Source organism: Ovis aries, chromosome 8, assembly GCF_016772045.2.
Source record: "Ovis aries strain OAR_USU_Benz2616 breed Rambouillet chromosome 8, ARS-UI_Ramb_v3.0, whole genome shotgun sequence".
Taxonomy (NCBI): domain Eukaryota; kingdom Metazoa; phylum Chordata; class Mammalia; order Artiodactyla; family Bovidae; genus Ovis; species Ovis aries.
Window position 1 is genome coordinate 57221841 of NC_056061.1, and position 12423 is coordinate 57234263.

The window sequence follows — 12423 nt, forward strand, 5'->3', positions numbered from 1 at the left end:
TCTATTGGGTCGCACAGAATCAGACATGACTGAAGCCACTTAGCAGCTGCAGCAGCAGCCTCTTGGATCAGACTGGGAGCCACTTGGGAAAGATATACTTTTGTTCATCTTTGATCTTGGAGGCCATTGGCACTGTTGAAAGCCAAGAGACTGAACTGAAGGATTCATTATTGAATGAATGAATGAATCAAAGGACCTGAATGGAAAGCATCCCAAGATAATTATTTTAAAGGGGACAAGAAACAGTTTATAACGTAGCATCCATTCTTATTTAAAAATATATTCGCATATATTCCTGAAATCAAAATGAATTGAAAAATTAGTTGATATTGGATTGTATGACTTTCCTTGTTCACTAACGTCAGCTCCGGTATTGAAAGTCACTGTTTTCCACTTGACAAGCAAAACTCCCGTGACTGCACACTTGTGGTTTCCCTAACTGATGAGCAAGGAAGTGTAAAAACTGTAGAATCAAAGGTGAATAAAAATCCACCAAGAGTTATAGCCTACTGCTCGTGTCCTAGTTTGAAACAAAGTATCAAAGTATTTCAGATGTTAACTTTTTTGGTAGCACCAGCAACCTCAGGATAGCGCAGCGCCGACACTTTAAAGCTTTCGATGTAGAAAGTTACTAATAAATATTTCACAAGAGCAGCAGCCCCACCCCCAACACCCAAAATCCCAGAAAATTAAATCTCTTATATGTTGTTGCATTTGTAAAATCAGGTGTTTTCAGGTTGGATAGTCCTGAGCAGCGTTAAGTATTCAGGGAATTCTTGAGTGTTTCTACGTAGAAGTGTCGCTTCCCACCCCCCGCGCTGTACCCTATAGTCTCTCTGCTTGTTGTCCATCCAGAAACACAGAGGTCAGTCCCGACTCCACTCTCCCGCCTTTGAGAAGCCGCACAGGCGGGCCGCATCCTCTCTGTCCACCCGCTCTATTTTGGGGCCCCATGATCTCATGCCCTCTGCAGACCACACTCTGCAATTCCAGACCAGCCCGCGCCGCGAGGCTACGCGAGGCGATTCCTGCAAGTGTTCGGACGCTGCCTGAGGCGCGAGGTAGGCAAGGCTTGGAGGGGGAGGTTAAAGACACGCCCACGTAAAGGACCCAAAATAACCGACACGCTGAGTGCCCGAAATCAGACAGGAAGCCAAATAATCCGGGGCGTTGAGTTGCTTTCCCCTCACTCGCAGCGCTGGGCAGGCGCCCAGCCAAGGGTCTGGCGGCGAGGGGCGGGTGCGGCGGCGGGCGGGATGGGGCGGGGCCGGCGCGGAGCCTATTAAAGGCGCGGCGGGGCGGCGGGGCCCGAGCGCCCGGGGCCACGATGGAGCGGGACGGTTGCGCTGGGGGCGGGAGCCGCAGCGGCGAGGGCGGGCGCAGCCCCCGAGAGGGCCTGGCGGGGAACGGCCGAGACCCGGGTCCGGGCCGCGCCGCCGAAGCGTCCGGGGAGCCGCAGGCGGCCGCGTCGCTGCTGGCCCCCATGGACCTGGGGGAGGAGCCGCTGGAGAAGGCAGCGCGCGCCCGCCCGGCCAAGGACCCCAACACCTATAAAGTGCTCTCGCTGGTAGGTCCCCGCTGGCCCAGCGCGCGGGAGGGTGGGGAGGGCGGCGCCCGCTCCTGCGCTGCGAGCGTGCGGTCAGCACCCGGGGCCCGGAGAGAGACAAGTTGTGTGCCGCGCTTCGCTGCCTTTTGGCTCTCCTCTGCGGGTTTTTATCTGTGCTCATCACCACCGAGCCTTCTCTTCCTCTCGGGGAAATAGCTCACTCTCGCTGTTATTACTGATGCTCCAAAGGAACCTGTTTATGAAACCATGCTGTTAAAAATCGTGATCTTTGGAAATCCCACCGCTTTCCCCCAGAGAGTACAAGGTCGTTCGTGGGGAAAAATGACCAACCTGAAAGTTGTTGGTTTTAGGATGATCGACAAGGTGTTTGTTTTAATTTAAAATTTCAGTTTAATTTTTTTACCTCTTTAGGGAGATCCTTTCCTTGTATTAACCGATTCCACTTGAAAGATGTAACAGAGCTCTTAAAGTTGTATCAGGAACTTTAGAAAGTACTTTTTCTCTTGGCTTTGCTTAGGAATTTCTTTGCAGCTGTTCAGAAACCCCATCAATATTCATGTTATGTGAATGTGAAGAAGTGTTTATGATTCGTCGTCCATTCTTCCAACCACATTTTTTATTGTTACAAAAGTACCCACTCGTCCTCTGCCACTTTGCTGGTACAGTTGCAGGATCCACAATCAATTTCAGGAAATGTGGGGGTGGTTTTCCCTTCTACATCTATGGCAGGAAGTACTGGACCCAGAATTCTGGGTTCTTGCTTTCATGGCCTTTATTAATTGCTGGGGCCTCCTATAACTTTCCCCAAACCTCAGTTTCTTCAGTGTTAAAATGAGGACATCATCTCCATGTGCATCACATAGGGTTATTGTGAAGGTCAGGTGGAACAATGTATGTGAGGAAGTAAATTTGAAAACCACAAGGAGATGTAGTGGTTTTATTGTATTATGTGGAAGTGACATTCCATGTAGAGTGTGCCTTAAACTATATTGTCACTTAACGTTTAATGATTGGACAATGCAGTGTGGAGGACATCTTTTCTGATATTTGAAATCTTACCTTTCATAAACTTTCCTTTTTCACTGTGTTTTGGGTGTCATGGAGATGATACAGTGCTTTGAGGAACCAACTTTCCTAAAGATATGCTGTCATATAATTAGTACCTAAAAATAAGTCTAAGATTCAAAGAGTAAGTGTCCAAACCACATAATGTTTGTATCTCAAGATATATTTTGCATCATATCTATTTAAGAACACCTAATACTTAGGAGAGCTTAGTCTTTTGAGTCACCATTTTTGTTTTTGTCAGAGGGAAACCTTAGCTTTTGCAACACTGTTACTTAATATTTTTCAGTTTGGCTCAGGCATTCAATAATTGTACATTGAATCTATATGTAACTCCCATGTGAAATTACTTCTATGTGCCTATCTGCAGTCTTAAAAGTTTACTAAATTTGTCAGTTGCTAAATTCAGTTTTAGAATCTTTCCTATTCATTTACCTATAAATCCACAGTAGGTATCAGCAGACGTCTACCTTTGGAACATGAATTTCAGTCTTTGACACCTGCAATCAGCTTGTGAAACAGCATTTCATTTTACTCTGTTGATACAACTCTGGGCTTTGACGTGGAAATGTCTTTAATATTGCTACAAGTAGGACAATCATGAGAATTTTTAATACCATTAGGTGGAGTCTTTTGTTGTAACACATGTTGAATTGAAAGGAATTCCTACTTCATGTCTTTTGGTGAAATACAATGGGCCATTAATATATACCCAAACTCACTGATGTGTTTTTGAAACTCTTAATTAATAGTTTCAGGTGAAAATGAAACCCAGGTGGCTCAGTGGTAAAGAATCCACCTGCCAGTGCAGGAGGCGGGTGTTTGATTCCTGGGTTGGGAGGATCCCCTGGAGGAGGGCATATGGCAACGCACTCCAGTATTCTTGCCTAGGAAATCCCACAGACGGAAGAGCCTGGAGGGCTCCAGTCCGTAGGGTCGCAAAGAGTCAGACACGACTGAAGTGACTTGGCATACACACCGCATGCATCCATTCTTTCCCTCCCCTACTTCCATATTCTTCTTCCTCTAGACTTTCCCAAATGATGCACTTCTAAAGGGAAAAATCTCCAAAAGGAGCTTGACAGCTGTCACCAAAGAGCTCTGGGGCACGTCTTCTAGAGAGAAGCTGCAATTCTATCAAGTGGAACATCTGCACACTTTTCATAAAGCTGAAGAAATGGGTTGACCAATTGCATCTGAGGTTGGGATTACCAAAGCCCAACGGCTGAAGGGGTCTTCGGTTTTCATCTAGCAGGATTAACATAAGAGTTACCTTCCGGAGAGATAAACAGGGGCCACAGGACTGTCGCGTTTTTTCTGAAAGTGCTTCAGATACACTTAAATACTGGAGGGAAGTGGGAGTGAATGCAGAAGGCACAGTGGCTTCTCCCCATATGATCCCTAGGCAGACCACAGGCTCTGCTCTGGAGACGCTGGCCCTGGTCTGTGGATGTCCTCATGCCCAGGCACTGAGCCAGGCTGTGGGAAACTCCAGGAGGTCAAACAAATATATGCTTCAGTAGATACGTTAGACCTGAATGCTTTTCCAGGTTCCACATTAAGTTCTGAACTGAAATGTCTGCTTCCACTAAGGTTGTTCCTGGACATTAATTTGAAATAGCTTTCCTTTTCCTGGCAGGGTTTTAAACCACATTGCAATACACTTCTCTATTCTTCAGTTAGCTCTTCCACAGCATCATTTTGTGTTTGTGACCTTTTGCTGTCCTTATGAATACATATACCTGTGTGTGTTCGTAGGTGGCCTTGTGTGTGGGTGGTGGTGAGTGAAGACAGCTTTCACCTTTCGATGAAAGAGTTCTTTGTAAGTGGCCGAAGTTTCCCTTGTTTATCAGAAATTTGAGTGTGAAAGTTATTAATTCTGTTAGCTTCTCTCTCCCTTCTTGTAACACATCATCTTATTTCCAGACTACCACCTGGAGAAGAGCTCTGCTGTTAATCCAACTTGAAATTGACATTGCTTTTTGGTTTGTAAAATTTTATATCTGCCCAGCCATAGTTGAGCATTTTATTTCAAAAATGACCAGCACATCTTAGGGTCTAGAAATGTCTCCTGTTTTCCCTTTATGGTGTTTTGTCTCACATGTTCTAATAAAATGTACTCAAGGTTTCTAGGAACTCAGCAAGACAGTTGTGTTTACTCCTGGGCCTACGGTACCTCACTGTCAGTGTCAGCTTTTGGTTGAATGAATGCAGTACGTTTTTACTTAGACTGAGTAACACTTTGACTTGGAAGAGAGTAAGCTAGGAAGACTGAACACACAACTATGTACTCATATAGTCAATTGAAAGTCAGGAATCCAAATATAAATGCACTAATTGGGCTTCCATGGTGGCTCAGATGGTATACAGTCTGCCTGCAATACAGGAGACCTGGGTTTGATCTCTGGGTTAGGAACATCCCCTGGAGAAGGAAATAACTACCCAGTCCAGTATTCTTGCCTAGAGAATGTCATGGACAGAGGAGCCTGGCGGGCTGCCATCTGTGGGGTTACAAAGAATCGGACATGACTAAGTGACTGCTGCTGCTAAGTGGCTTCAGTTGTGTCTGACTCTGTGCAGCCCACCAGGCTCCCCTGTCCCTGGGATTCTCCAGGCAAGAACACTGGAGTGGGTTGCCATTTCCTTCTCCAAAGCATGAAAGTGAAAAGTGAAAGTGAAGTTGCTCAGTCGTGTCTGACTCTTAGCGACCCTATGGACTGCAGCCTACCAGGCTCCTCCGTCCATGCGATTTTCCAGGCAAGAGTACTGGAGTGGGGTGCCATTGCCTTGTCCAGACTGAGTGACTAAGCATGCAATAAGCACGCAATAGAGATGAAACTTGTATCAATTCAGGGATAGTGTCAAAATGGGAATGTCATTTATTTAGCACATAGCAAGATGGAAGAGGCAGTGAATGAACCCCAAACAAAAGTTCCCAACTAAAGTCAGCATACCTAAGAGGCCAGAGGGCCTTCATGATAACTTGGATTCAGAATCAAGATCTAGCCACTGGCCATGCCCTTAGAAAGAAACAGCCCAGGTGTGGTGCTCCACAAGCACAAGTAAGGTCATCCTTCAGGTACAAATGAATCTCCTTTGCTTATACCAAGGCCTCTTCTGTGACTTTGCTGTCACATCCCAAAGTCTATTTTTGTGTGGTTCTTTTAGGGATCTGTTATCTTCAGCATTGCTTTCTATGACTTCCTTTCCTTCTGATTTGAGTCAGATTCTAGTCTTACTCTCTCTCACCATTTATATTTCAGCTGTTTCTACTTCATGTGTCCTCTTAGGAATACACAGGTGCCCTTCCAACCTTTTTGTGTTTTTCCAATCTATTCCCTCCACTCTTTTGTTACCTCTAGGCTCTCAGTTTTGCCATCTCCTGCTGCATCACATCCTAATCATGACTCTGAAGAGAATCTCTGGAACCATATTGAGAAACCTCATGCATTTTCTATAATAAAGAACTGGGAACCAATAACCTTTTTAGAATATTTACAGATTTTTTTTATCAGCTTCTTATCTTCCTCCAGGTAATTCTTTTTTCTTCTTCTCAGATTTAAGTATTAAAGGCAAATGAAAGTAGTTTTAAATTCAGCTTTGTTTTTGAGTCTGATAAATTTCATTGCCAACTATCTGTGTCACTGTTAAGACACAGAAAATGTATTTCAGCTATATAAGGGACATTATGGAGAAGCCAAAGAACTTATTCATGATTCATGGCTTTTTGGAGTGGAGGGAAGGGGGAAAGCCACTTCAACTTTCAAACAAGTTAGGAAGAAAAACCTTTTGAAATACAGCTTGTAATTAGAGATCTGCCTGTGGTTAAGATAAACATGCCTCCATCAACCATGAACTATACCCCAAACAACAAAAAATAAACAAGAAACCTTTTAGCAAATGAGACCAAGCAGAACATAGATTACCCTTGTTAGTCTAAGCTCTGTGCAACAAGAACTGATATTCAGAAGGCTGACCCAATATGAAAACCCTTTGACATCAAACAAGAGGTAAGTTATGTATTTACCAAGGAAAGAAAGCATCAGTTCAGTTCAATTGCTCAGTTGGATCTGACTCTCTGCAACCCAATGGACTGCAGCACCCCAGTCCTCCCTGTCCATCACCAACTCCTGGGGTTTACTCAAACTCATGTCCATTGAGTTGGTGATGCCATCCAGCTATCTCATCCTCTGTCGTCCCCTTATCCACCCGCCTTCAATCTTTCTGAGTAGGTTCTTAACATCAGATGGCCAAAGTATTGGAGTTTCAGCTTCAACATCCAGCTTCCAATGAATCTCCTTGGAGTGCAAGGGACTCTCAATTGTCTTCTCCAACACCACAGTTCAAAAGCATCAATTCTTTGGTGCTCAGCTTTCTTTATAGTCCAGCTCTCACATCCATATATGACTACTGGAAAAACCATAGCTTTCACTAGATGGATCTTTGTTGGCAAAGTAATATCTCTGCTTTTTAAAATGTTGTCTAGGTTGGTCATAACTTTTCTTCCAAGGAGTAAGCATCTTTTAATTTCATAGCTGCATCACCATCTGCAGTTATTTTGGAGTCCAAAAAAGTAAGTCTGTCACTGTTTCCACTGTTTCCCCATCTATTTGCCATGAAGTGATGGGACCAGATGCCATAATCTTCGTTTTCTGAATGTTGAGTTTTAAGCCAACTTTTTCACTCTCCTCTTTCACTTTCATCAAGAGGCTTTTTAGCTCCTCTTCACTTTCTGTAATAAGGGTGGTGTCATCTGCATATCTGAGGTTATTGAAATTTCTCCCGGCAATCTTGATTCCAGCTTTTGCTTCATCCAGCCCAATGTTTCTCATGATGTACTCTGCATTTAAGTTAAATAAGCAAGGTGACAATATACAGCCTTGATGTACTCCTTTTCCTGTTTGGAACCTGTCTGTTGTTCCCTGTCTAGTTACAACTTGCTTCCTGACCTGCATATAGGTTTCTCAAGAGGCAGGTCAAGTGGTCTGGTATTCCCATCTCTTGAAGAATTTTCCAGAGTTTATTGTGATCCTCACAGTCAAAGGCTTTGGCATAGTCAATAAAGCAGAAATGGATGTTTTTCTGGAACTCTTTTGCTTTTTCCATGATCCAGCAGATGTTGGCGATTTGATCTCTGGTTCCTCTGCCTTTTCTAAATCCAGCTTGAACATTGGGACGTTCACAGTTCATGTACTATTGAAGCCTGGCTTGGAGAATTTTGAGCATTACTTTACTAGCGTGTGAGATGAGTGCAATTGTGCGGTAGTTTGAGCGTTCTTTGGCATTGCCTTTCTTTGGGATTGGAATGAAAACTGACCTTTTGCAGTCCTGTCACCACTGCTGAGTTTTCCAATTTGCTGGCATGTTGAGTGCAGCATTTTCACAGCATCATCTTTTAGGATTTGAAATAGCTCAACTGTAATTCCATCACCTCCACTAGCTTTGTTCATTGTGATGCCTCCTAAGGCCCACTTCTCTTTGCATTCCAGGATGTCTGGCTCTAGGTGAGTAATCACACCATCGTGATTATCCTGGTCGTGAAGATCTTTTTTGTACAGTTCTTCCATGTATTCTTGCCACCTCTTCTTAATATCTTCTGCTTCTGTTAGGTCCAGACCATTTCTGTCCTTTATTGAGCCCGTCTTTGCATGAAATGTTCCTTGGTATCTCTAATTTTCTTGAAGAGATCTCTAGTCTTTCTCATTCTATTGTTTTCCTCTATTTCTTTGCACTGATCACTGAGGAAGGCTCTCTTATTTCTCCTTGCTTTTCTTTGGAACTCTGCATTCAGATGGATATATCTTTCCTTTTCTCCTTTGCCTTTTGCTTCTTTTCTCCTCACGGCTTTTGCAAGCCCTCCTCAGACAGCCATTTTTCTTTTTTGCCTTTTTTTTTCTTGGGGATAGTCTTGATCCCTGCCTCCTGTACAATGTCATGAACCTCTGTCCATAGTTCTTCAGACACTCTGTCTATCAGATCTAATCTCTTGATTCTATTTCTCACTTCCACTGTATAATCCTAAGGGATTTGATTTAGGTCATACCTGAATAGTCTAGTGGTTTTCCCTATTTTCTTCAATTTAAGTCTGAATTTGGCAATAATGAGTTCCTGATCTGAGTCACAGTCAGCTCCCAGTCTTGTTTTTGCTGACTGTATAGAGCTTTTCCATCTTTTATAATAATATATTTAAAAGAGCTTTTCAAAAGAATGACCAGAATGCTCTGATAAATTTTAGCTAGAACGTTCTGTTTCCTGGGTATTTTAGTTATTTCAGATTCTGTGACAAGAATTAAGATAACATCAATAGTACTTTTCATTTTATCCTCCCACTTTGGGCGTAATGTTTGGTGGAAGAGTAGGTGGTGAAAGTTCGGATGATTATGTTCACATAGCACCTTGCACTTTCAGAAGCATTTTCTCGTTTCTTTTTAATTGACCCTTGTCGTATCAGCCACTCTGAAATAGGAAAGTATGATTACAAATAAGGAAACTGAGGCTCGCAGAAGTGAATGAATTCTTCATTAGGGTGCATGGCTTCCGGCCGGGAGGTGTTAGGACCACAGACTCCTGGGCTGCAGTCCCAGACATTGTGATTTAGAAGATATGAAATTGTTGTGGATTGGAGGCTTTTGTCTCATCCAAATTCGTATGTTGAAGTGCCCACCCAGCCATGTATGTTTATGGAAGTGGGGCCTTTTAGAGGGAATTAGATTTTTATGAGGTCATGAGGATGAAACTCTGATGATGGGATTGGTGGCCTTGTTAAAAGGGAGAGAGAGAGAGGAGATCTGAGCAAACATGCCCATCCATAGAGGAAAGACCGTGTGAAGACCCAGTGAGAAGGCAACCATCCGCAAGCCGGGAAAATAGCCCCACCAGGAAACGAATCTCTCAGTTCCTTAATCTTGGACTTCTGAGCCTCTACAGCTGTGAGACGTGCATTTCTGTTATTTAAGGCACCCAACCTGCGGCACTTTATTTTAGCAATTTGAGCAGATTAAGATAGCAAGGGACTCAAAAAATCTTTTAGACAAGTACCTCAAGTTATTCGGATGTAGTTGGTTCATTTACTCCACTTATAGAAACAGTCAGTGGGTTAAATTTACAGGCAAAAGTCACATCATTTGTGAGTAGAGGGCTATGGTAACTGAAAGGATGTTTAACTGCAGATTTTTATGCTGGACTAATGCCACACCCCCTCTCCTCCATTCATTTTCCTTTTATCAGTGGGAAGTCAATGATCATGTTATTGTGAGCTTCCAATGGATACCGATTTTGGGGAAAGAGACTTTCCTCTTCTTAACTTGAATTTCCTTCTTAATTCATCTTTAGATGTGCTAGAACAGGAAAACAGAGTCATGGTAGTCATTTTGGAGTGAGTGAATTATCGCTAGCATATCTCATTTGTGGGTCAATCATTTTCTCACCATTTCTTAGGACTTGACACAAATTTAGGTACAAATATCCTACCGCTGTGGTTTGAGTCCTTTAGAGATCATTCTATCTTGGTTTTCAGGAAGTAGTCCTGAGAAAGTAGCTTGTTCTCAGAGCCGGTATCTTCCTCTGATACACTTTTTGGCATTAACAAACATCTGGAGCCTTCTGATAGATAGAGGGAGAGCTGAAAAACTCAACAGCTTTGTAAATGACGCTGTGATATAATAAAATAAATTTAACCATCATTATGAGACTTTTTTTCCCAAATAGTTTCATATTATTCCAGATTATCTGTCAGTGATTTTGGATAAAATTTCGAGGAAAAAGGCCACACAGGTAGAACAGTTTCAGCCAAAATATTTCAAGCAGCAGTTCTCAAAGTGTGGTCTGTAGATCTCTGAGGGGCCCCTGAGAGTCTTTCAAAGGGCCTGTGTGTCTAAACCATTTGAACAATGATGGACATTATTTGGGCTTCCCTGGTGGCTCAAATGGTAAAGAATCTGCCTGCGATATAGGAGACCTGGGTTTAATCCCTGGGTCGGGAAGATCCCCAGAGGAGGGCTTGGCCACCCAAGTACTATTGCCTGGAGAATTCCCATGGACAGAGGAGCCTGTCCATGGGGTTGCAGAGTCGGACACGACTGAGCGACTAAGTGCAGACATTATTTGCCCTTTGCACTGTGCTGCCGTTTACACTGCGTGAAAACTGCTTGCACCTCAAGTGGGAATGGGGGCAGTGGCACCAATTGTACATGTCCTCCTGCATTTGCAACTAAAACCAGAAAAGCCAGTTTCATATAATGAAGCAGTAAAAATGTCCTTGATAGAGCAGGTTCATTATATCAACCTAAATTACCTGCCTTGTTAGTATTCTGTTTGACGCAATTGGAAGTCTGCCATTAGCACGTCTGCTGCAGGCTGAAGTACTGTCGTTTCTGCAGGAAAAGCAGTCTTGTTGTTATTTGAGTTGTGAGCTGAACCAGCTGCCTTTTTTGACGAGAGGGAAATACCATTTTTATTTGAAAGAGCAACTGACAAACTGGTTATTCAGACTTGGGTATTTGGCCCACATTTTCTCAAAAACGAATAGTGTCAGCTTGTCACTTCCAGGGAAACAAAGTAAGGTACCTGCTACCTGTAATAAAATCCAACCTTTTAGGTAACAATTGAAATTTTGGGGAATTTGGTTCTGCCATTTTAAGTCTGACAGCATCTCAATCCTTAAAGACTTTTTCTGATGAAATCGATGGAGATAGTAAGGGATATGACTTTTTTCATAGACTATAATGATATGTGTCAATGTTTGGAAGAATATATAGCTCAGTGGACCAATATTTTCCAAAGGACCAATGGATGATTTACAAAAACATGTATGGGTATAAGTTCTAATCAAAGCACAAGATAGAATAATGGGTTTTAATGTAACAATATTGATTCAAGTTTGATGTTGCATTTTTCCTTTAAGAAATTACAGCCTTTCAATAGATGAATGGATACAGAAATTGTGGTACATATGTAAAATGGAATATTACTCAGCTATAAAAAAGAACACATTTGAGTCAGTCCTAATTAGGTAGATCAACCTAGAGCCTATTATACAGAGTGTAGTAAGTCAGAAAGAGAATGACAGATATTGTATATTAATACATGCATATGGACTCTAGAATCTAGAAAGATGGTACTGATGAAGCTGTTTGTAGGGCAGTAGTGGAGACGCAAACATGGAGAATAGACTGTGGACACAGACGAGTAGGAGGGGGTGAGATGAATTGAGAGAATAGCATGGAAATATACATTGCCACATGCAAAATAGATAGGAGGTGGGAATTTGCTTGTGACCCAGGGAGCTCAACTCAGTGCTCTGTGACAGCCTAGATGGGAAAGGAATTCAGGAGGGAGGGGACGTATGTATGCCTGTGGCTGATTCGTGTTGATGTGTGGCAGAAAGAAACACAATATTGTAAAGCAATTATCCTCCAATAAAAACAAATATATTCAAAAACAAGAAATTACAGCCCATAAAATTTTGGTGCCCTTTTAAAGAAGGATGTGTACAATTTATCTGAGAAGGCTTTTTAGGGTCCTCAGTAATTTGTAAGAATATAAAGTGATTCTGAGATCAAAAGTTTTGAGAATATTTACTTTAAGGAAAGGTGTATGTTCAGTACTATTTTAAGAACTAGGGAAAGAGGGAAAGGAAATTAAGACATATAAAAAGAATCAGCTATTTACAATAATTTTATCTTTATTTAGGTAAGGTCCTTTATTGATTTCAAAATATTGATACTTTTTCATCTACTACCTAGTTTGGTCCAAACCACAGCTATGTCATTATCTTCATGTTAGAGATGAAA

At 42.5% G+C, this 12423-nt stretch overlaps 1 protein-coding gene across 1 annotated transcript in view; it reads left to right on the forward strand.

Moving 5' to 3' along the window:
• The first annotated feature begins 1310 nt into the window (after positions 1–1310).
• ENPP1 (ectonucleotide pyrophosphatase/phosphodiesterase 1) overlaps positions 1311–12423 on the forward strand; it is a 74227-nt gene continuing 63114 nt past the window's right edge. Inside the window, exon 1 of the mRNA XM_004011326.6 lies at positions 1311–1567. Within this exon, the coding sequence (XP_004011375.4) occupies positions 1328–1567 (240 nt within the window). The 5' untranslated portion in view covers positions 1311–1327. The remainder of the gene's footprint in view (positions 1568–12423) is intronic.